Source organism: Ipomoea nil, unplaced genomic scaffold (genome assembly GCF_001879475.1).
Source record: "Ipomoea nil cultivar Tokyo-kokei standard unplaced genomic scaffold, Asagao_1.1 scaffold0317, whole genome shotgun sequence".
NCBI classification, from domain to species: Eukaryota; Viridiplantae; Streptophyta; class Magnoliopsida; order Solanales; family Convolvulaceae; genus Ipomoea; species Ipomoea nil.
Genome location: NW_017616745.1, coordinates 1,042,295 through 1,068,167, shown reverse-complemented (window position 1 = coordinate 1,068,167; position 25,873 = coordinate 1,042,295). Strand labels below are relative to the sequence as shown.

Here is a 25,873-nt window from a genome sequence, read left to right as displayed (position 1 = left end):
TTTTTTTCAGTATATTATTGAAACAAGAGTTTGTAATAATAAGTAAGTGAAAGTGTGCCGTGAGTCTTGAATGCAAGTTTAGAATTAAAGTTTTACTTGATTTTTAAATAATCAATTAACATACCATTTTAATTGTGTCGGTTTATGATAATACGATAAACATAAAGAATTAAAAGGTAAGAAATAAAACCAGGAACACAAAGAAATGATCACGCAATTCGGAGCACTTCTAAAATACAAAATGCCCATAAAATTAACAGTAAAACATCATGAAAGTTAATGAAGAATGGTTTGTGTAATTGTGTGTACTACTATATATACCAGTGTAGATAGGTTCTTCATATGCACTTGATAGTTGATGGTGTCTAGCAATGGTGTAGGCGGTTTATCACCTGAGAAATCAATCTCCCACCCATCTTTTTCTTTTCTTATCATCATCTTCTTCCCTTCTTGGCCTCCATCACAAGCTCTTATGCAAAATTGAACACAACACCATGACACTCAGTTTGAGGGAAACACACAGGGCTTCATATAAAGAGGTTGGACATAAACAACAAATATTTTGTTACACATGAAATGGTCCATCAGTCCATCATAACAATCAGAATAGACCAAATAACTATAAAACAGACCATGCATATGGTTTAGAGGCAATCATACTCTCGATGGATCTTTTAAAATGTCTTCTCAAATCACATAAAGAAGGTTAAAATATCAGGGATTTGAGGTGAAGCTTACTCATGAAATGGTCCATCAGTCCAAGTGAGAAAAAAGAGCAGATGCATAATATAGAATATCACCAACATTTAAACCCCAGGCAACAAAAAAAGCAAAAGATATATATGAAGCACAAAACAATAGTTGATACTCTATAAACCCAAATATTAAATCTCAAACTAGTCTTGTGTCGTTCAAATATTATTTTAGTTTGATGAATGGGCAAATTAAAAAGATGTGAGAAGCACAGCCTACAGTGACTGACCTTCAAGCTTGGCCTAGCAGCACGGCCTCTTTCGGTGGCAATCTTGATCAGCTGCCCAAAACCTTTCTGATCCAGAACCTGATGAATGGATCTGTGATCATCAAGGTAAAAGTACGTGCAACTAGGAATTGAAGTCATACTATACTATACATACCTCAAAGGGATCGTGTTCAAGAATGCCCTTTGACAAGTATACAGGTAGAAACTTTCCTATGTCATCTCTGCTATATACGAATGTCATTTGTGTGAGATCATTAGTCCCAAACGAGAAAAACTCTGCCTCTTTTGCTATCTGACACTTACAACTCTTTTCATCACTAAACTTCCCAACTCAATTAATTAAGACCGCTCAAATTGAGATTAAACATACCTCATCATCAGCCACAAGAGCTGCTCTTGGGATCTCTATCATTGTGCCCACCTTATAATTCAACGAGGTGCCCATCTTTGAGAATACATTACTCGCAACGCCACGAACTAAACTCACTTGATGCCTTAATTCCTGTAACCCAGGCCAGGCAGGGATAACTTAACTTGGTTTTATATATATATATATATATATATATATATATATATATATATATACTTGGGAGTTCCAACAAGGGGAACCATAATTTCCGGCAGGACAGTAATTCACATGCTTAAACAATACTAAAACTGGAACTACATATAATAATTTAATCAATGTGGCAAGGTAACAGAACTCATTTCCTAATTCCTATATAATGCAGGCTACAAAATGCAAGGAACAGTGTAACTTACTGATTAGCATCCCAAAACTTAACACTGAACCCATCGGCAGTAGTTATATATCGACCATCTTGACTCACTTCAGCACTAGTAACAGGTGATTTTGTCTCAAGTGTACGGACTATGTCGCCAGTTCTTACATCCCATAATCTGCAAAACCCAAGTTTATACTTGTAAGACTAAGGGAAGTTTCAAGACCTGCAATAGGGATTTTAAATCAAGATTTTTCTGAAGAGCATTCTAAAGTAACAAAGGGTTGACTATAAGATGTGTTCCGACAGCAATATACTGCTTTCTAACACTCGAACTAAACCAAAATGAAGAGGAAAAGATCTAGAGATGCTACAAAATATTTACTCAAGTCATTTATAAGAATTAAGGGCCAGACAATCTCTGGTCAGTGTTTTATAAAATAATATACCTAACACCTCCCATATCAGTACAAGAACTTAATATTGTTTGATCACTGTGGAGCCATGAGACAGCTCTCACTGAGCCTGGAGACTTAGCCACCTCTCTAGGAGGTGCATCTGGACGGTTCAGATCATATATTCGAAGAATTTTCTCAACTCCACCAGTCAGTAGAAAATTAGTATCCTGAACCAGATAGGTAAAACAAATTAGACAAGATATAGTAAATAAATGATCATGAAACAGAAGGATCCCTTCTACTCAGATCCACCAGCTATGGAATGCACCTTATGCTACAGTCTTACAGTTATCCGAGATACATACCTCCGAGAAAACACAAGCTCGAATAATGTGCTTGTGCTCAAATGAGTGCAGTTCATCACCGGTCAATGCATCCCAAATTTTCCTGTGTGGGAAGATTAGAAACAAAGACTGAGATAGACAATAGAGGAACATGCTATGCCACTTAACACCATATATATATTTCTTCAATCAACATGTCAGCAAAGGATAATATGCACGTTAATGAGTTCTAACAACGGTTAAGATACCACTACTATTTATTTTTAGACTATGGCATAGATATTGCTGAATCAAATTTAGCTTATATATAATCATTATTCAACTTATTAAGTTCCACATACTATGGCATATTGGTAAACCTGTATAATTGGCCCATTAGCAAGTGGATCATAATAAGGAACTCCTAGCTCAATTACATCTGAACCACAAGAATCAAGTATTTTAAGAGCTTCTGCAGTGGTTGCTAGCTCCAATTACTCCCCGCCAATGGTTTTGCATAATACAATAAAATGTTATGGTTTAGTCTCATCAAAGTCCAACGACTACATAATCTCTCCGTTCTAATGAGAAAAAAATACGCCAATAGATCAAGGCCAATGGAGTAGAACTTAATCCTAAATTCTTAACCCAAGTAGTCTTTTGGTGATTGGCCAGCCTATCTACACAACTACACCTTTATCCATATAAATACGCCATTCTATTTATGTTATGTACACACAAATATGTGAAGAATTCATTTTCTCTATAACATCAAGGATGTGCTTGCATGGATCAAGGGCAATGTTCTTCTTCATAAGAAGATCCCTAGCCTTTGTTGACTCTTCAAAAATTGCAGCATGAGAAAGGGCAACAACTACCTTAACCAACAATGACTAAAAGTTACATTGGCTGGATATCTATGGCAGAACAAAAATGTATACCATATAACGTTCTCAAAGAAAGTTCAGACGCATTTCACCACGAGAAAAAAATTGAATGAGACTAAACTAAAAGGAATGAAGTTTTTACTAGCAAAATGGAATCAAACTCCACAGACGATATAAGGAGATAGAACACCCAAACCAGAGAAAAAGTTGAATCCTATCTTAAGATTTCTTAGCAAAGTCTAAAGAATATAACAGTTGAATCCAGTTTTTTTTCAAGCAAAATGAACATCATCCATTTTTTCTGTATGCACATTCTGTCTGAACTACTAGCAAACAGTTGGTGAGCATCGAATTGAAAACAAGTAGTGCCACAACAATTGAAATGTACAGAGCAGTACACAAATTCATCAATTAACATTACTGAGTTCACACAGCATAAATGTGTAAAGCATTTTCCAAACATTTTAGGAATAAATGGAATTACAATAGAACTAACTTGTATGAAGGAGAACCGCCCGCGGTGGAGGACTGGCGACTTGCTGCGCTGCTGTACGAATGAGAAAGTGGAGGACCGGCGACGGATGGACGAGGACAGCGGCGGTGGCGACGTTGTCGAAGAGCTGAGGTGGCAGCGTCTCAGCTACTGGAGTGCGTGTGAAAACGAAGAGGCTGCGTAGTTCCTTGAAAGAAATACGAACTACAAAGAGCGCCGGCAAACTCTGTTACAATCGCTGTCTCAGACATTTGGGCGAAGAGAAGAGAGAGAGGGGGAATTCGAGCGGCGGACGGCGGGGACGGCTTGATCGGAGCGGATGAAGGGTTTACGCGTGAGATCTGATCAATATGCGATTCTATTATTCTAGGGTTTTATGAATTAAAAAAATAATTCGCGTCCAAAGTTAGTCACTTTGGACGCCAATGATAAATGGGATTTTATTATTCGCGTTCAAAGTTAGCCATTTTGGACGCGAGTGATAAATGGGATTCTATTATTCGCGTCCAAAGTACTGAGCTTTGGACGCGAATAATATTTAATAAAAAATAAAAATAAAAATTTATTTATATAGTGGCATTTTAATTATAAAAATGCCACCGCACTACACTTTAGGCGTCCAAAGTTCTAACTTTGGACGCGAATTAATCGATTTTTTGATTTTTTTGTACTAGTGCTAGGGTTCATGTGTTTGTGAAGGTTTTGTATTTATATCTTGTTAATGTTTGATGTACACATTCATTAGGTTGTTTTTGGAGGATTCCTTGCCTCAACGAGAGTTGGGTGATGAATCCAAGTCACCCCTTGCATAGACCTGATTTCTTCCTACGAAAATATGGAAAATTGGGGGCTTTAGATGCTTTGTGTGCTTGATGGACTTGGAATTGATTCACCACGAAAGTGGGGCAAATCCTTGTTTGTTAATCATGAGAGTGGTTCGTAAACTAGGATACCTACGTGCATTTTCCCACTTGACTCTTTGTTATTTGTTCTCCCTAATCCGTAGGTTGTTGAAGCATCTAGATGATAATGCTCCCTAGCTTGAGTCCTATTTCTTCATTTCGTATTTACATCTTGTTAATATGTGTTTGTGTTACTTTGTTTAGTTACCGTAGCCTCAATCTCGTTATGATTTGCTTAGCTTCTTGTTGATTTCCTTATGCTAGTGCCTAGTTTATTGCGATTGCATATTGCGTGTCATAACCCCCAATCCCCTTGAGGACGACATAACACACCCGTACACTCTCCCTGACTCATTTTTGCTACACATCAACAATACCCTAAGATAAGAATTAAATAAACAATTATCAAAAGCTCTTTTGGACCATGTTCCATCGATGAACTCACTATATTAATTTTCAAATAACCTGTGCTGTTGATATATCTATGAAGCTTCAATATTCAGAGAATAAATATTACCCAAGTAGACAAACAATAAACAGTACCATCCATGAACCCACTGTATTAAGTTTCAAATAACTTGTGTTGTTGATGAATCCAATGTTGCAGCACTACATACTGATGAACTGGAGAAATGCCTAAACAAATTGAAAGACTTTGTTGCCAAACCAAAAAGTTATGCTGGCAATCCTAAAAATTAACAATGCAATTTTACTAAGCAAATTGAAGAGAGTAATGAAAAGCTAAGCAGATTGAACCAGAAAATTGTTGTCCCAAAAATTAACGGGAGAAGAGTTTGAGGCTGCTAAAGAATTCTTTGCTTTGCCGTCGACCGGAATCTGCCGCCCAAATAATTTGTTGAAGCCCACGGCCGCCGCCTCCGAAATTGGTCCGGAGTTGGAGCTTCCCAACACCGCCGGAGGAGCCGTAAGGTCAATCCCCGAGAGAAGATTTTTGGGGTAGAGATCGATCGATATCCTCTTCTTCAAAGACGCCGTCTACTTATACTCCGCAGGCTCAACGACTTCCTCCTAGATCCCTTTTGATCAACCGGATCCTCCAAAGGAATCGGACTCGTTGACGCCGATGCTCATTCTGGATTACGCTCCTCCATGGCCGATTAACACTCTGCGTCTCTCCTTTCTTATTCAATAATAATAATAAAATAATAATAACATAACAATTTAATAATAATAATCATTTCCAAAATAATAATAATAATAATAATAATAATAATAATAATAATAATAATAATAATAATAATAATAATAATAATCTAAAGCCAATAAATTATTAGACTGACAATTTTAATAATAGAACTAACTTAATAACAAAAGCAACCCAAAAAATGCTCTCGACCGTTGACCTCTTTTTGGTAAGTCTGGGAGCGATCCACCTTTTACCTTCTTTCCTTCCGCATGCAGACTCCGGCGGATCCTCAGCCGGTATCCGGCACCCCGCCTGATGGCAACACAGGGAGGAATTTCAAACGGTTTAGGGCGACAAAGAGATCCTTCGCCAATGCAGTAACAGCTATTCCAACAGCCAGTGATGATACGATGATGGAGGCTGACAACGGTGATTGGCTCAGTGACGAGGTGTTGGCAGTCTTGAATGAAGAAGTTGTTCCTCCGGCGAACCCGTTGGGCCTCCCGGTGGTCACTTTCTCAAAGGAACTCCGCAAAGAGATCGTTCAGCCATGGAGAAACGCCCTAACGCTCAAGTTCCTTGGTAAGCGTATTGCGTTCAATTTTCTCCTCAATCACCTCTCCAGGATGTGGAATACTGAGGGGAAGTTCCAACTGATTGACTTGGGATATAACTGGTACGTCGCCTGGTTTGATCGGGCTAGAGATTGCATGAACGTCCTTGTCGGCGGCCCCTACAAGGTAACCAACCACTATGTGGTGCCTCAACGGTGGACACCGAGGTTCAAACCTGCGAAGGCCACAGTGGAGAAGATGATGGTATGGGTAAGGTTGCCGAAACTCCCATTGGAATTGTTCCGTGAAGATTTAATCCGACAGATCTTGACTCAAGTGGGAACTCCGGTGAAACTCGATAAAACCATCACTGGAACAGAAAAGGGACGGTTCACTCGCGCTGCTGTGGAAATCGATCTCAAGAAGCCACTCGTGTCCATGATCATCGTTGAAGACATGATTCAGCAGGTGGAATTTGAAGGGCTGCACACCATTTGCTTCGAGTGTGGTGAAGTAGGGCATAGGTCTAATGCCTGCCCAAAGAACATTCCGGTGACTGCAGTGCAATTTGAACAACAAGCCGATGCCCCTATGGAGCAAACTGCACAGCAAACTCAGACTCCGGTCGCCACTGCTACGCAACCTCCGACTGAGATGCAGAGGTATGGCCAATGGATGATTGTCCAAGACAAATGTGCCAATCAGGGGAAGCAAGCCAAGAAAGCTCCTCCAAAGGCCACACAAATGGACAAAGGAAAGTCATCAGCTAAGCCGACTAATATGGCGCAGAAGGGAAAAGGAAAGAGCTTGGATCAATCTTCCAACATGTTTTCAGCGTTGCAAGAAGTTTCGGAGCAACCCCTTACGAGCGACACAGTCCCGCCGGCGCAATCGAAAGACCAAGGAAACACCAAAGCACCCGCGGTTATGTCTGGTAAGGATACGACCCCCTTAGCTCCAAACCAATCTAAGTATATTTTTGCCATGCAGGGAGTAACACGCGTGGAAAAAGACTCTGGAAAACAGGACAAAGTCAGCTCTTCTGGAAGCAAAAAGGGACCTTCTAAGAGGAGTAATAAGGGTTCAAATAATGCAAACACCCATGGCGGAGGCTCCATCACTGCGACATCGAGGCTTGCTTCGTCTAGCACTGGCACATTCATCTTTGGCCACCCCTCGCCTGACATGGTCCAACCTATGGACTTGAATAGCGCTCCGGAGGAAAGCGGTAATCTTGATCCCTCCACTTCCGTTATTGCTCAATGATTTTTATCGCCTGGAATTGCAGGGGTGTGAGGAGTGGTGGTACTAGGCGGCATGCTAGGGATCTCCTGAAAATGCCGGATGTTGGCGCGCTTTGTTTCTTGGAAACAAAAACTAAGGCGGCTGATGGTTAACTAAAAATGGCTGATAAGCTTGCCTTTTGTTCTTCCTTTATGGTTGATCCTCTCGGTTTTGCGGGAGGTTTACTCTTAGTTTGGAATAAAGACCGTGTTCCGCTCCCTGTGGTCGAACACAATTCTCAGACCATCCACACTTTGATTCCGCGGCGGGATGGTAAAAACATTCGGATTTCCTCTGCTTATGTTAGACCCAATCGTAGGGCGAAAGAAATTTTTTGGCAGGGTTGCAGGGACTACTCTACTTCCTTTCAAGACCCATGGGTCGTCCTTGGTGATTTTAATGACATCTCAGGGCAAGCAGATCAATAGGGTATGGGGGAGATCGTTGTCAGTTCAGTTGATAAGTTTTTGGACGCGATGAATGACTGAGGCCTCATGGATCTTGGGACTTCTGGGTCCAGATTCTCATGGTACAGGAAAGTGGGGGAGAGGGTCACGCTCAGAAGGAAGCTAGACCGGGTTCTCTGGAATATGGAGGCACAGCTGTCCTTTCATGAAGGAAAAGCTCACATCTTGCCTTGTACTCATTCTAACCATTATCTTGTCCAGTTTGATAGTGCCGCGGGTACTCCACCACCTAAGAAAGAGAGACCGTTGAGGTTTGAGGCGGCTTGGCTCTTGAGAGATGACTATCAAGGAATCTGGCATCAAGCCTGGAGCTCCTTCTCAAATAATATCTCAAGCGCCATTGATCACGTGGTTAAGTTGTCTAAAGATTGGAATCACAAAACTTTTGGGAATATCTTTCACAGGAAAAAAAAACACGCTAGCAACAATAGCGGGGATCCAGGCTTCGCCCAACTACGGTTCTGATAAGGGGTTGTTAAGGCTCGAAAAAACTCTTCTTAATGATCTCAATAATACCCTGAAACAAGAGGAGGTTTTCTGGTACCAAAAATCTCGTAAAGACTGGATTCAGGATGGTGACAAAAATACTACATTCTATCATAGGGCGACCTTAGTTAGAAGGAATCGTTCGAGGGTCACCATGCTAAAAATTAACGGTGAGTGGATTTCCGATCCCCAAACCATTAAAGACCATATCACTAACTATTTTAAATGCCTTTTTAACAGGAACCAAGACACAACGAGGGAGACTCCTAACCTTAGGAGCGGGCGTAATATCAATAGCAGGCAAGCACAAAGTTTGATCCGGTATGCTACGGTGGATGAGGTCCGCCACGCTGTCTTCGGCATGAAACGGTTTGGGAGCCCGGGCCCGGATGGGATCCAAGCAGCCTTCTACCGGCATTACTGGGATATCGTTGGTGACTCGGTAACGAATTTCGTTAACTCGTGTCTCATTTCAGGTACCGTTCCAACTGGAATGTTGGAAGCTTACATGACGTTAATTCCCAAAAAAAGATTGCCCAGAAAATGCAGGGGATTTTAGGCCAATCACTTTGCTTAATGTGATCTTCAAGATTGTCTCCAAAGTCCTTGTCAACCGGCTCAGACCAGTCATGAAGAAAATGGTGGGCCCGTTCCAAAACAGCTTTCTCCCGGGAAGATCTACTCTTGATAATGTTGTTATGACTCAAGAGGTTGTTCACAATATGTCTAAGGCCAAGGGCAAGAAGGGCTTCATGGTTCTCAAATTGGATATCCACAAGGCCTACGACAACTTGGATTGGGGGTTCCTTGAGTCGGTCCTTTGCAAGTTTAACTTCCCGAATCGGTTGATTTCCCTGATCATGTTCTCTCTCAAAGAAAGCACTATATCTATTAATTGGAACGGAGGTAAGCTCCCCGCCTTTGGGGTGGGTAGGGGGGTCAGACAAGGTGACCCCTTGGCCCCCTATTTGTTTATTCTTGTTATGGAAACCCTCTCTTGGGCAATTCAAGAGGAGGTCAGTTCTGGAAGTTGGAAACCCTACAAAGTGGCACGTGGGAGCTCGAACATCTCTCACCTTTTCTTCGCAGACGACCTTATCCTCTTCGGGGAAGCTTATGAACAACAACTCAAAATTATTCTCTCGGTGGTTGACAAGTTTTCACGCCAATCAGGTTTGTCTATCAGCTTTAATAAATCTATTATTTTTTGTCCCCCTAACACCTGTGATAGGGTAAAGCGACGCCTAGGTGAGATTGCGGGGATCTCGGTGCCTGACAACATGGGGAAATACTTGGGAATCCCTATTCTGCAGAAAAGAGTTACGAAAGATACTTTCGGGTATATTCTGGAAAAGATGAAGAAGAGACTCTCAGGTTGGAAGCGTGACTCTCTTAGTCTTGCGGGAAGGAGAATCTTGACCCAATCGGCCTTGGCGACTATCCCTGTTTATACTATGCAAGCCCTGGCTCTACCAAAAGGTACATGCGATAGTATCGATAAGATTTGTAGAGACTTCTTGTGGGGGATACGCAGGAAAAAAGAAAGATACATTTGGTTAACTGGAACGAAGTGTGCCAACCACGTGACTTGGGTGGGCTCGGTCTTCGGAAAGCAAGCCACTTCAATGAAACTCTTCTTGCTAAGCTCGCCTGGCAGATGTGTGGTAAGTTGGATAAACCTTGGATACAAGTTATGAGAGACAAGTACGTCAAAAACTGTGACTTCTTCTCCGCCACGGTACCTGGAAATGCTTCGTGGGCTTGGAAAAGCATAATCAAGGGAAGGAAAACGGTCATCTCCAATGCGGTATGGAAAGTTGGCGATGGGCACTCGATAAATCTTTGGAAAGATTGGTGGGTTAGAAGCATGCCGATCGGCCTGGATCAGAATATCGATATCCCGAAGGAGCTCGGGTCTTGCACGGTAAGTGATTTCATCCTCCAGAATAGAACCTGGGATCTTCCCAAGTTACAGGAGATTCTCCCGGAAAACATAGTTGATAACATCCGTGCGATCCCGATTCCGCTCGATGACCGAAAGAGAGATTCCATTGGGTGGACAAATAGCGACACAGGTAAGTTCTCGACGAAATCTACTTACGCTTGTGTTGCAGGTATTGAGGAAGATAGCATGGACTGGTCTTGGCTCTAGAAGCTGAAGTGTTGGGAAAAAATCAAAGTCTTCCTCTGGCTCATTCTCAAAGGACGACTGTTGACTAACACATAACGTGCGAGGAGACACTTTGCGGACTCTAGCTTGTGCTCTTGTTGCAGCTTAGCAGAAGAATCCATCAGACACCTTCTCTGGGATTGCAGCGCAGCACGGACGACGTGGCGCCTCTCGGAGACTCCAATAAATTTTGGCTTCCCTATCCACTGGACAGTCGAACAATGGATCAGAAGAAATTGTTCCATCCATCAGAATAGCGGCTGGCCTTCCCACTTTTTGTTCAATCTTTGGGCAATTTGGAAAAACAGAAATGCATGGGTCTTTCCACAACAGCGGATCAGCCCCTTATCAACTGTCGAATGGACTAAATCTCAGGTTAAAGAGCTGTTTGATCTTTCGAAGATAGGGGAAGTGATCAAAGCACGGTCAGATTGGGTTCAATGGCTCCCGCCGACCCAAGGTTGGTACAAGCTTAACACGGATGGAGCAGCCAAACGTAACTCGGGCATTGCATCCGCAGGCGGTCTGGTGCGCGACAACTTGGGAGGCTTGGTTTGGGGTTTCACCACTAAAATTGGTAAAGCCAATAGCTTCGTGGCTGAGCTGTGGGGCCTAAGGGAGGGTCTACGGCTCTGTCTCGAGAAGGGGATTCGTCAGGTCACGGTGGAGATGGACTCTAAAGCCATCATTGACCTCTAACATGGCGATATGGATATGGACGATAGTGGTTGTACTTTGCTGCATGACTGTCTTGCCTTGGTGCCCAATTTTGAGGGGATCTCTTTCAACCATATTTTCAGGGAAGGTAATGACTGCACAGATTTCTTGGCTAACTTTGCGCAAGCTACAGACTGGGGTACTCGGGTGTTCACAGAGGCGATGGAAGGTCTCATCCCCCTCTTGGTTCGTGACGCGGGAGGGGCCAGCTCTCATAGAATCTCTTAATCTGAGGCGTAGCCTCTCTTTCCTCACCAAAAAAAAAAAAAAAAAAAAAAAAAAAAACAAAAACAACCCAAAATTAAATTAACAATATTAACAAAAACTACTTATAACAATAATAAATAAAAATAGATAAAAATTAATCAATTATTGTGAATTAATTATAAAATGATTATTTAAAATAACACTAAAATAATGTTTATCAATCTTCATAGTGCAACCGTGGTCTGTGGGCTATTACATAGGTTTGGAGTTTACCCGCTATACAACTTTAAGTAGTAGTTGCAAGTTTTCTTTATCATTAAAAAAAAAATAGATATCTCTTTATTTTGAATTGGTACATTTAATTTAGATATGTTTTTTTATATAATTATTATTTTTTATCCAAATAAAGAGTTGCAATGGTTTAAGCTGACATATTTTTTATCTCTATTTTTCGTTTTGGTACATTCATATGTTTATGATTTTGCTATATTTAGCATATATATATATTTTGGATAATTTCTAGACTAAAAAGAATGTTAAAGTAATCATGCATGGATATGCATCCTTAAACCAATTAATACGATGCTGTTAGGATAAATTCTGTATTTTAGGATCATATTAGAAATTAAAATAAGCAAAATAATTAAATTTTGGTCATACATATTGAGTTGAATTGGTCAATCCTAGTTGGAAATTTTGCAATTAACACCCGTGCTAGTTGTCCTAGTTGCTCAGAAAATGTGGCAAAAATACATTAATTAACTTCCAATTTGGAAACTTTCCATTTTTTAATTCAAAAGTTAAATTTTTTGTTCCCAAATAGTTTCCCCAACCCCAAGGACCCCACGCCCCAGCCCGACAGAACATCTGGAAGAATGTAAATCATGGTAACTCAACTGAACACAGATGTTAAACCTTTGCCGCCTATTGCACACAATGAGCCCTCCTCACTTTCAGAGGTTACTCCCACATTACCACAGGTGAGAATTAATCACAAATCATTATTCCCAAATTTTATCTTTATGACCAACTAAACTGTCCACGAGCTTCAAAGTAAAAGTTTTATCATTCCCATGGGAGGTTGGCAACTTGCATGATCGTCTTCCACATAGTTGCACCAATAAGACAACCTAATCTCCCTTAATTTTTAGATAATACAAAGTAAACAAACAAAAATATACTATTAGATATTGGCCTTGTATGGCTATATATAAGGCTATTATATTACACTATTAGTTGGGCACGAACAATAAGGTTGTACGTTATACAGATTCTTCAAACCAAAATTTAAAATATAGATCAAGATTTTAATTTCGAGTAAATATGAATGACTATGGTTTAGGATATTTAAAAAAAAAAAATAATATATTTACACTTATAATATACTCTGTAATAATTATTATGAGATTTTATTTTTCATTATTTACTTCATTAAAATAATTTATTTTTTAATAATATATTTAATACAAATTAAAGAAGAAGTGTAGAAAAACTTATATAAAAACTTCCTTAGCTTGTATATTTTGTCACATCACTTATTTGATGTGAAACAAGGATTTATTTAAAGCAACTTTGGCAATCAATAATATAAAATGGAAATATGGGCTTCATTATTCAGAAGTGATGGAACTGTGGGCTTGAATAGTCCACTCAAGTAGCAATGGTTCTTGAATTGAATGGTCAACTCTACAAGCAATACTTATTATATTGTGTGGACCATGATCTAATTAAATAAGTCGTTTCGTGTAATTTTTTTTTTACGTGACTCACTGCAACATATATTTTTATAACTTATAATGTATATTATTTTAACTCATAAAGTACATTATCTTACTCAGAAATTTCATTATTCTCACATAATGTACATTATTTTAATATATAAAATACATTATTCTAACTCACAAAATTAAACGACGTCGTTTTGGACAGTGATTCACACAGCTGTGAATTTGCCCTATTCAAGTAACAATTTTTCTATTATTATTATTATTATTTTTTTTTTTTGGGTCCTTTCACCTTATCTAATTTTTAAGTAGCAACTTTCAGCACGTTTTCTTTTAGTAAGCATTGACAGGCTATACCTTTGGTATTAATATAAATATAATCAGGAATATAGAGTCTCCCCCTGTCGTATATGTGGAAGCCATCATTTTTCTTATATTCTCCAATACATGCATTGAATCAGAACTAACCCGTGGGGCCGTGACCACCTCTATCATCTATATATATATCCTCATCAGTCTCTCAATCTATAGATATAAATTTCCCGCCAATATCATTGAGTTGAGAAGGAGTGAATTTGCATCAATGGCTTCTCAAGGCAACAATGGTATGATACTATTATCTTAGCTTCATTGTATACTTATCAATCTGCAGATTGCAGATATGTTCCCACTGCATATGTTGTGTAAATTTCAATCTCTACTCTGAAGACACATTAGTAGTCTTATTTCCCCAATAGTATGTATTTTGATGGCTATATATGGTCTGCATGCAGTTGATGATCTTGAAGCTGGTAATTATGTGGATGAAGAAGATTTCAGCAAATACAAACTTCGGGGTACAGTGAATGGGAAATGGAAGGAAGATAAAAAGTTCATGGAGTATAACAATGGTATGATCCAACTATTCTCTTAATTAAGTTGTGTAATTAAGTTCAATCCCTACTCCGAGTGAATGGAGACGAGATATTGTTGTATTAACTTCGGGGGCAAGGTCGTTGTTGTGAACCTGCATGCAAATCCACTTCTATAGCAGTGATTATTCTATGACACGACGACAATGTTTTTTTATTTTCACATTATCAGTTTTATTTCCCTGACATACCGTGTTCCGGTTTGGTAACATAATTAGCTTATCAGTCAATTTTGGCTTATTTGATCACTATTAGCTGTTTGATTTGGTTAAACGATCTGTTTGATTAATTAGCTTTTTGAAATAACATATTGCTCCAAAATGTTAATTCAAAAAACTCATAAAAGTAGTCTTTTTGACCCGCTTTTTAAAAGTCATTTTGCATGTAATCAGCTGGTAGCTAACAGCTAATCTACCAAACATTTTTCTACAATCAACTAATACTATCAACTATTCAAAGTCACTAACCCAATCAGCTAATTAACAGCTATTTACCAAACACCCCAGTATGTATTCTGATAGCTATATATGGTGTGCAGTTGAAGATATTGAAGCAGGTAAGGATGTGGGTGAAGAAGATTTCAGCAAATGCTTGACACTGTACCAAGCCACAGTGCATGGGAAATGGGGGGAAGCTCAAAAATTCTTGGAGGATAACAATAACCGTGCAATCCTCATAGCTCCTATCAACTCCCAGAAAAACACTGCATTGCATGATGCTGCTAAAACAGGTAATAAGGTTTTTGTGGAAAAGCTTGTGGCAATGATGGCCGCCATGGGAGATGATAATAAAGAGCTTGGCGTGGTGAAGAACCGAGATGGGATGACGGCGCTCCACCTCGCCGCCCGGTTTGGGAACAGGGAGGTGGCTGAAATCCTTGTTGGGAAGAACCCTAATCTCCTCTATCAAAGGTGCAACAGCGGTCTTCTCCCCATCCATTACGCAGCTTGCAATACTCGGAGAAGCCTGGAGGTGTTTCGCTATTTCTGGGGTGTCACTAAGGACGATGAAGATACGGAAGTTAATCCATATGCAGGCCCAACTGGTGCCACCATCCTTGTTAACTTAATCAAGTCTAAATTCTATGGTATGCCAATTAATTTAAGCATTATTTCATATAGCACTCTAACCACAGCACTCCAGGGATCACAATTGGTACTGGAAATTATGGAATTTCCGATCAGCTGATCGAAAGTGATCTTAAATTTAAAAAGTGGTCGGAAATAGAAATAAAGGTTTTCCGAATACTAAAAGTGATCGGAACAAGGCTTTCGACTTGATTTAAGATCATTTTCAGGTGGTCGGAAATTCCATAATGTCCAGCCGTGATTGTAGGCAATCATTATAGCATATAGACCTTGCATGGGACATGATTTTTTATTTTTTTGGGTGTACCCAGGGTTTTCACCGTCAGACACAGTGACTAATTCACTCGCTGAATTGTAGACACCTCTTTTGGATAGGATAGAGCATAAGACACGATGGTAGTTGATTTTAATACATTGAATGATCATATATTTATAACATAAAAGGGTAGCTTAAGTGGCAAAAGAGCTTCTTTGTGACGACGATCCTACTTAGGGATAACCTAGTTTTCATGCCTCTCAGAGCGAATGAAGATTTGTCGGGTGGACCCGGACCGTAAGACAAACAGGGGAGAAAGACCCAGAACACAATCTAAAAATGAATTTTTGGTACATTAAAAATGAATCTTCAGTATATTAAAAATGAATATTTATACATGGTCCACAATATATTTTGTTAATTGTAGGAGGGCAGTACACACAAAAACATGATCATATTTTTATGTTTTGAAGGTTCATTAATTATTTAGTACACTATCTAAAAATGAATTTTCAGTATATTAAAAATGAATATTTAATTTTAATTTCAGTGGTGGCAAAGGAGTTGGCTGATAAATACCCTGCTTTGACTTGTCATCGGACACTAGACAAGGAAACATCTCCTTTGGAGGCCATAGTCAAATACGATTATCCTATCTTCAACAAAACTAGTCTAAGTTTTTGGCAAACTTCAATAAAACATGGTGAGTATTTCATAATATTTATTCATAATTACTTTTTCAACTTACTAAGCACAAAAAAGTCAATTATAGCTCTTAATGCTCGAGTTACTTCATGTCAATAGACCACAAGTCATTAACTCATTCATTTAATTCAATTAATGTTCGTATATATGTTTTTCAGCGTTGTTGTCGAAGAAAAGTATAAAGGAAAAAATGTTGAAGCACGAAGAAGCAGTGAAGCTTGTAAAATGCTTGTGCGATAAACTCAAAACCCTAAATGGCACACAAGTTGCCTCACTCGCAAAAGAAGCAATAATTCAAGCAGCATACTTGGACATTGAAGAGGTGGTTGAAAACATTGTGGAAGCATATCCTGCCACGGCTTATTACAAAGACAAAAATGGGCGAAATATACTTCACATTGCAGTAGAGAATCGCAGCATAAACGTTTATAACCTTATTTGTGGAACCAATGTGCTTAAGCATGATTTAGTGGATGAAAAAGACAACAATGGAAACACCATTGTGCATTTGGCTGGGAAATTGGCACCTTCACACAAACTCAACTCGAACCGCGGCATCGTTTCTGGGGCAGCTCTACAAATGCAGCGGGAGATGCGATGGTTTAAGGTACGTAGCTGTGTACGTACAATTTTAATTTTGCTCAAACCAAGCAACTCCCGCAACCAAACTACTTAATAAGCCTAGTTAACTTAATTCGCTGTTGGAAATTATGGAATTTCCGACCACCTAAAAGTGATCTTAAATCAAGTTGAAAGCAAAAAGTGATCGGAAATAGCAATAAAGATTTTTTCGGATACCAAAAGTGGTCGGAACAAGGCTTTGACTTAATTTAAGATTACTTTCTGGTGGTCGGAATTCCATAATTTCCAGTCGTGATTGTACCAAACTTTTCTTTATATATATATATATATATATATATATATATATATATATATATATATATATATATATATATATATATGTGTGTGTGTGTGTGTGTGTGTGTGTGTGTGTGTGTGTGTGTGTGTGTGTGTGTGTGTGTGTGTGTGTGTGTGGACAAAAGTTTAAATGCAGCTGCGACTTCTCATGCGGTCGCTTGAAAAATGCACCAATAGTGTTAACAAAAGATACCAATAGTGTTAAGAAAATGAACAACAATGAAATGCAACAAATACACCCAAAAACGCACAACACACTCAAAATAATGCACAATAACTCTCCACACCTAGTTGTGCATTTTTGAACACTGTGTGGTGCTTTTATTCATACCTAATGGTGTGTTTTTGGTAATGTATATCTAATTTGTGCATTTCATAACATTGTTAGTGCATATTTACATAACTATTGGTGCGGTTGCACGGACCGCTCGGGAAGACACGACCGCACCTGAATTCTACTACATATATATAGTTAATTCTGCCAGAGTTTCTTTTTCTTATTTTTTGAAAGGGTATTTTTGTCTTTTCATATTTTCCGATCTGTTGTTATTTTAACTTAATTAATGTGATTGATTGATTTGTGTAGGGAGTGAAAAAGACTGCACCACCATATTTCTCATCACTGAGAAATAAAGATGAGAAAACACCAAAGATGGTGTTCACGGATGAGCATAAGGACCTGAAAAAGGAAGGAGAGAAATGGATGAAGGAAACAGCAACTGCATGCTCCATTGTAGCAGCGCTGATTGTTACTGTGGTGTTTGCCGCTGCTATTACAGTCCCCGGCGGCAACAGTGATGGTGGCTTTAACGCTACAATTACAGTTCCACGGCTCAACAATGGCAGTGGCTTTAGCGGTACAATTGCTACCGTGAATAATAACAATAATAATGCTTCAAGTAATGGCACAATTATAGATTCCATTGAAAAAACCCCCGATGAGGGCCTCCCCATCTTCTCCAGAAAGGATGCTTTCAGAAGCTTTTATGTCTTCAATAGTGTCTCTCTCTTTACGGCCGTTCCTTCTCTCTTGCTCTTCTTGTCCATCCTAACTTCGCGCTATGCCGAAGAAGATTTCCTGCACCGTCTTCCCTTGAAGCTAATCGCGGGCATCATCACTTTGCTGGCTTCGGTTATCTTTATGATGGGCTCCTTTTCTACCACAGTTTATATGGTGTTTGGTAAGACTGTTCTATCGGTTCGTGTTCTTTTGATGGTATCTGCAGGTGTGGTGGTCGCTGCATTTGTGATCCTTCAATTCCGACTCTTCTTAGCTTTCATATGGTCTACCTATGGACAGACCATTTTAAAGAAACTAAATGTTGGCCGCACTGATACCCACAACTTATTTTGACTTGCTACATGCAACTAGTTAGCTAGCTTTTTTGGAAAGTTAAAGGGTAGTTTACTTTATTTTTCTGTTGTATTGTTGTTTGTATTGAAATGGAGTTTGTAATAATATAATAAGTTTGATTTATAGAAAATTTTGTAGTTTAAGGTAGGAGCTAATAATAAATTTATGGTACAATTGTTACTGTAAATTATGTTCTATGTTCAATTTAGCACATCTCAATCATTTAATTTTACTGTGGCTATGTTAGTAGTGTGAATTGTTAGATTTAAAATAGTCTAACTATAATAAATCATAGTATACGAGAAACCTGACCTTGTATGATAGCGGAAGCGTAGCCATGTAGATCCCCAGTCATAGTTGATGTTCCTGTTGTGTTGCTTGTTTTACCTCAGACCTGACTCAGAACCCTAGATGGTGTATTGGTATCTACTGAGCAGTCTGAGTACCGTAACTGAATGTGCTAACATCATCATCCTGTATCCCATCAATCCAGGATTATATTAGGCACAGAGTTTGGTTGACTAACAACTACTAGTTATTAAGTCCAACCAGACCACTTAATAAGCCTAGTCAACTTGCACCACTTAATTAAGGCCCTAATATATAATATACAATATATATTATTAGGGAAAATCTTACATTCTCCCACTTGGTGCAAGTACTAGCACAACCTTCATCAAAGAACAAAACACGCGAATCATAGTGACATTTCCTCTATTTAATTAGAGTAGTATCTATTATGGTCACATGCATTTTAATTCTCCAACTTAGGTCCTTAATGAACAAACCCTATGTTTATTCTCGGTACCTTAAGGATGTTTCTCAAAATACATTATGTGCACAACTGAAGGAGAAAACACATCCGAATTGTACAAAATAGTACACTGTATGATCTCTAAAACTTTATAAGCATGCCTTAAGTAGAGATCTCTTAATGTTAGCATAATGCTAACCGTATTCTATGACTTCTTTATAAGTTAACTTTAAGTACTATCTCTAACAGCTAAGAGCTTGGAGCTAACACGTCTGTTACTCCCACTCATCAAAAATAGCCAAAAGATAGTCAAGTCACAGAAGCATTCCAAAAACTTAGACAATAAACCAAAGGTCTAAATCCATAAATTTGGAATCTTAATCATACATCATAACTTCCCAAATAACTTCAATGTCCATTTTAAATGAACTGAACATAATGAGTCTTACTTACACGTCCCACAAAATTGATTTGAGCCTTACAACCGAAATGGTCCAGGATCAATTTTGAAGAAACTAAAGACTCTATTAATCACTGAAGAATTTATTAAATGACAGTGCACCACAAGTTAAATGCTTTTGTTCTAATAAATTCTTTAATATTGTTACAACATTTTCATAAATATGTTGTACAACCAAATGTTCAATAATTTGAACTTATGAATTTATATAAACAAATACAAGATTAATACTTGTGGAATATTTTGGACTTATTGTTTAACATACAACCCAATTTGGAATGTATGAATACAATAATTAAATCCATAATCTTTAGTGGAGTATCTTAATGATCTTTTTTTTAAATGATCACTCCCACTGGTTAAAACAATCTTCAGCGAAATTAATAAAATGAACTTAATAATATACATATTCATAATTGATTTATTGACCAACTAACAAATGAAGACATAATTCCCCACCATTAGTTGGACATACTAAATATTAAATAATCAATTTTTGGTTCCAATTAAAGTCCAACTAAATAATGAAGATATAATTCCCCATCATAGTTGGACATACTAAAAAAAATACAAAATACATCTTTCAAAACCAAGGTAGAATTTGGCTCAAAAGATACATTTTAACATTATTGGAATCCAAGAGGTATGTCAAATCACGTAACTTACTACAATTAGTCCGAAGAACCGAGCAAGATTCGTAGATTAATTAATAGAAGTGACTAAATTTTGGGAAGTGACTGAAAAACATGTTTTGCCAATGCAAATCATGAAACTTAGAATTATAATTAAACTAAATTTATAATTTCTAAGAATTATGATAAAATTATTATCTAATGGGTTGAGGGATTTATTGACATAAAACTTGCCTATGGGCTAAAGTTTTAATTCTATTAAATCCAATTAAGAAACTCTTATGATAATATTTTTCACAATTACTAAAGAGCCAGAAAAATCTAGTGACATAAAACTTGCCTGTGGGCTAAAGTTTTACTCAATTAGATCCAACTGAAAAATTTATTTATGATGAAACCATTATCAAATGAGTTGAAGAATCAAATGACATAAAACTTGCCTGTAGGCTAAAGTTTTATTCAATAAGATTCACTACAACCATTATGATAAAACTTAAGAAATCATGTTCCTTTTCTTAATCCATGTGGGCAAATTAAGAAATATGATCTAAAGTTTACATCATAAAATTAAACTTCATGATAGAATTGAAAATTATTTACAAATAACCATAAAGTAAATAAATTGATTTATTTCTACCGTCACTGATAAAACTACTAAACTATATTTCGATACATAATTGCCTGTGGGCTAAATTATGACCGTAGTCCAGTATTTCATCCTGATTAATTATACAAATATAACGAAATTGCCTGTGGGCTAAATTTCATCATATTACATACAATTAATCACAAATGATATGTCTAAAACTTTATGTGATCAAAATAAACCACTTAATATATAATCTTTAACAGATTAAGGATGCTGTGGCTACTCCCAAACCAAATTAAAATTATAAGATCACTAGACAATTATCAAATTCTTGCCTAAACTTTATGTGATTAAAACTTAATAATCTTAGGTAGCTGAATATGCTGTAGCATTTCCTTAATTAACCAAGATTGAAAACTCAAGATATTTCAGTAAATTAAAGATGCTTTGGCTATTCTTTAATGAACCGAAATCAAATCACATTGGCAAGGAATACTTAAAATTTTGACAAACAGATTATACCAGATTGTGATGAGAAAATCTAAATATACTCCAAGGAAAGGTGGTTAGAGACTAAGTCTCACTGAAAACCAATTCCTTAAATAGAGTATCAATTTAAGGAGACTAGTGGCACAAGATGTTCTTAATTCATGGCCATTAAAACTAGTATGTCTCCCCGATTCATATATACTTAATGTATAACTGTTTGGGGGGTATGAACCTAAAATTGTAGGGTATACACCAGTAAACTGTATGGTTCACCTATGATTAAAGCTTAAATGGTGAACTAAAAATAGCGGACTAAACGTGCTTAAATTCAGGCACTACCGCGACTAAAGTTTATGCATAAGTCCAACTTAAATAGGAACTAATATAATTCCATCTCAAAGTATGCATTGCTAAAGACATAATAAAATTGCATAATTTAAAACAGAATATTATGCTTAGGACAAACATGCATAAAATTAAACATTAAACTCATATATTCCAAATAAATTGCATAACTTTAGACAAATTTACAATATGAGATTTCAAAGTATAAACTTAATATTCAAACACCAATGAGTCCAAACCAAAAAAAACCCAACATTTTGAATAATAATGTACTGAATATATACTTTAAAATTTTTTTAAACTGTAAGCCCATGAGAAAATGTTTTAATGCATAAAGATCAAATTTATGAGAAATAACTGAACTTACAAATTCAAACAATATCAAACCAAAAGGATATGCTAGCATTTGTAAATTAAAATCTCATAAACCCTAATTACATAATTAAACTTCATATTATGTACTTAATATGATCGAATGCATAAAACAATCTAAAGAGCATGAACCAACTAAAGGATATGAATTTAAACAAAATATTCATTTATTCATACTTAACCAAACATAGGCAATCAGAACTAAAATCATAATTTCAAGAACTAAATGAATTACGAAATTAATGGCAAAAGAAAATTGCCTAGAAAATATGTTTTTCCAAAATTACTAAATTGATTCAAAATCACTCTCCATAACCCAATTAATAATAATATTATTATTAATGACAAAATTGCAAATAACCAAAATAGCAATAAATAGCCATAATAATATTATCACATTATGTAGGAGACTAAATATGGAAAAACAATAGTTTAAACCGCTAACATTTATAAACGTTTTCAGATAAAATTTTGAAAGCTTAATAAAATTTGAAGTCCGAAAAACATTAATGTCAAGAAAACTATTTTCTTAACTGGAATATTGTCACATTTATTTAGAAAACAGTTCAAGGCACGTAGCTGAATACCATAATAATATCAATATTATCACTAATTAATTATTAATAGCAATAAATAACATTATAATCACTATTAACATTAATAATAATGACAAACTAAAGTATGGTAATGCACCTTTAAATGTTTCCATTTCTCTAAAAATAAAATATGTGACTAGTCCAAATTAGCGGTTAACTGTAACTGTAGCACTAATTATCAATAATAACTATAAAAGATACCTTAATGATGCAAACCGCATCTCCCCATTGCGTTAACAACAATCCAGAATTCTCCCATCTTCACTGTCGGTGTCAGTAATCTCAATGCAGCGTCCAATGGTACGTTAAAAAATTTATTGGTAGGACTTAATTGCCAACATTAATAGTCATGTAAAATGAAGTGGTAATCATGCCAATGTACCAAATATAGCAGATTACCATGAAATAATTATTATGAAGAGGTAATAAACGGGATTAGCCCCTAAACTTAATAACAGTAATTAATAATGCCGAATTTAACTTAATAATCGGCAAAACTGTAATTAAGAGATGCCAAATACTAATCTCAATTTTACCACATAATAATTAATCATGACTAGTATGATACTTAGGGAAACTGAAGTTAGGTAATAACCAAATTACCATTATACAGACAATATACCAACTATATTGCTTTTGCCCTAAAATTAAAGACTTAATATTATTATTAAGGCCCTGAAAAGCTATTGATAGATTAAAAATTTAATCAACTTAAACAATATTTACAGTTCTTAATGGCCAAAATAACAATTAAATCCTTAATGTCTCTAACAGGCCAAGACAATAATTATAACACTTAATCACTCAAATTAGGCTCATAAACCTCAATGGCCCAAGTCAGTTATAACATGGATAGAAAATGGTCTAATACTGAAGTAGGCTCAAAACTTAATATTATTACCAACGATGAATACCAAAATATGGTAGTTAGTAATAATTAAAACTTAATAAACATGTTACAAGGAGTTATAATTATTATTAAAATATCAATCAAAATGGTGGGATCCATACTTTAATGACCCAAGATAGGTCCCAAATAGCTTGTTCAAAATAGGTTGTAAAGTCCCAGAGACACATAAAACTAAAATGAGCTCAAAATTAAGGGGAAACCAAAACAAGCTACCTTAATAGGCCATAATGGTTCAAATTGACCTAAGGATCCAAAATTGAGTGATATTTTAATAATGAATTTATGAGTTAATAATATGCTAAATCCAACTTTAATGCATGCTATTATAGATGTATAATTATAATAATAATTTATGAATATACGTAGCATGCTTGGAAATATATTATTAACTCATAAATTCTTAATAAATTGCAACACTTGACTACTTGAGGCAATTTAAAATAAACCTCAAAATTAAATTAAAATTCAAACAGCAAATTTAAAACTTAATATTTGCCTAAAATTGAATGATAATTTAATAATAAATTAATGAGGAATTAAATTGAACAATTAAGCTAGAAGAAGTCTAAATATGATGATGGAAAACACTAAAGCAAGCCCAATAACTAAAGTAGGCCCAGAATTTTTTATTTTTTTTAGTATTGGACCAGGTCTGCCCCAATGGGCCTGACCCGGCCCAACCCTCATAACCCATGTTGATTAAACAACCAGAAGACTTACCTCCTGCAGCGCCGACGGGAGAAGAATGAAGAAGCAACAGCCAGCCAGCAACAGCAGGCCGGCTCCTCACACGGAAAACTCGGCGATGAACTAAAGAAGCAACCAGTGCAGCCGGACGGAGGAAGAATGGAGACAGGAGTCACAATGGCGCCGCTGAAGGAGGGGAGGGAGAAGTCAACTGTTCGCCGGAAAACCCAGCACGGCTCCGCCATCTCGCCTTGCTGCAACGCCTAGTGTCCTGCCGCCGCCGTCCTCAGTCACTAACGCCACCTGGAAACCGTCGCCGGCAACTTCAACCCGCGGACACCACCACCCAACGCCCGTCGTCGTCGACACGTACGCCGGAGTCCATAGTACCAGCGTACATGGTTCGGCGATTTATGCCAGAAAACTAAATTCGGCAGAAGGGAGAAAACAGGCAGAAAACTGAAGTCCATCTATCTTGTTGTTACCGTTACTTCACCCCTCGATGGACATCGTACAACCGAAGATTCTCCGGCAAATCCAAAACAGTAAACAAACAATTCCAAGCATAAATTTCCAAAAATTAAAATCGCTCTTAATGTTGAAATTGAATCAATGATTCAAAATCAACTAAAATTAATTTTTGGCCGTCTTAAACCAATTACAAATAATACATTCAAAATATACATAAATTATATCAAAAAGATATATTTTCTATGCATATTTTGATGAATTAAAATGAATGTATTTGAAAAACAAAGTATATACAAAACTTAATGTATACGAAACAAATTAATGTTGATCATAGGCAATACAATCAACCAGGCATAGATTATAAAGGCTCTGATACCAAATGTTAGATACATAAAAATCTAACTAATACTGAACAATAGTATACGAGAAACCTGACCTCGTATGATAGCGGAAGCGTAGCCATGTAGATCCCCAGTCATAGTTGATGTTCCTGTTGTGTTGCCTCTTAACGGTAGACCATTAGCCATGTTTTACCTCAGACCTGACTCAGAACCCTAGATGGTGTATTAGTATCTACTGAGCAGTCTGAGTACCGTAACTGAATGTGCTAACATCATCATCCTGTATCCCATCAATCCAGGATTATATTAGGCACAGAGTTTGGTTGACTAACAACTACTAGTTATTAAGTCCAACCAGACCACTTAATAAGCTTACTCAACTTGCACCACTTAATTAAGGTCCTAATATATAATATACAATATATATTATTAGGGAAAATCTTACATGAATGACTCTATAAACATTTTGGGTTCGCAAATTAATTTACGGAAGTAGCGAATCTTTCCGGCAGCAGTTCCAATAATTAATGTC

At 37.1% G+C, this 25,873-nt stretch overlaps 2 protein-coding genes across 2 annotated transcripts; one reads left to right on the top strand and one right to left on the bottom strand.

Moving 5' to 3' along the window:
• Positions 1-240: 240 nt before the first annotated feature.
• On the bottom strand, positions 241-4,056 carry LOC109165520 (serine-threonine kinase receptor-associated protein-like). The gene is made up of 6 exons (XM_019314327.1): positions 4,014-4,056; positions 3,809-3,947; positions 2,468-2,549; positions 2,154-2,329; positions 1,745-1,882; positions 241-1,484 (listed from the first exon to the last, which is right to left on the bottom strand). The coding sequence occupies exons 1-6, from the start codon at positions 4,054-4,056 to the stop codon at positions 1,478-1,480; spliced, it is 585 nt and encodes a 194-aa protein (XP_019169872.1). The 3' UTR covers positions 241-1,477.
• Positions 4,057-14,011: 9,955 nt separating this feature from the next.
• LOC109165504 lies at positions 14,012-24,796 on the top strand. The gene is made up of 7 exons (XM_019314306.1): positions 14,012-14,068; positions 14,237-14,353; positions 14,913-15,461; positions 16,269-16,421; positions 16,582-17,030; positions 17,928-18,557; positions 24,572-24,796. The coding sequence occupies exons 1-7, from the start codon at positions 14,047-14,049 to the stop codon at positions 24,794-24,796; spliced, it is 2,145 nt and encodes a 714-aa protein (XP_019169851.1). The 5' UTR covers positions 14,012-14,046.
• The last annotated feature ends 1,077 nt before the right edge of the window (positions 24,797-25,873 follow it).

Excerpts from the sequence above, each read along its gene's own strand:
- LOC109165520 (XM_019314327.1), bottom strand. The coding sequence starts at position 4,056 with ATGTCTGAGACAGCGATTGTAACAGAGTTTGCCGGCGCTCTTT. Across the intron at positions 3,948-4,013 it reads AGAGTTTGCCGGCGCTCTTT|ACGCTGCCACCTCAGCTCTT; the intron begins GTAGTTCGTATT and ends CCAGTAGCTGAG. Across the intron at positions 2,330-2,467 it reads GAGCTTGTGTTTTCTCGGAG|GATACTAATTTTCTACTGAC; the intron begins GTATGTATCTCG and ends TATCTGGTTCAG.
- LOC109165504 (XM_019314306.1), top strand. The coding sequence starts at position 14,047 with ATGGCTTCTCAAGGCAACAATG. Across the intron at positions 14,354-14,912 it reads GTTCATGGAGTATAACAATG|TTGAAGATATTGAAGCAGGT; the intron begins GTATGATCCAAC and ends TATGGTGTGCAG. Across the intron at positions 17,031-17,927 it reads GGGAGATGCGATGGTTTAAG|GGAGTGAAAAAGACTGCACC; the intron begins GTACGTAGCTGT and ends TGATTTGTGTAG.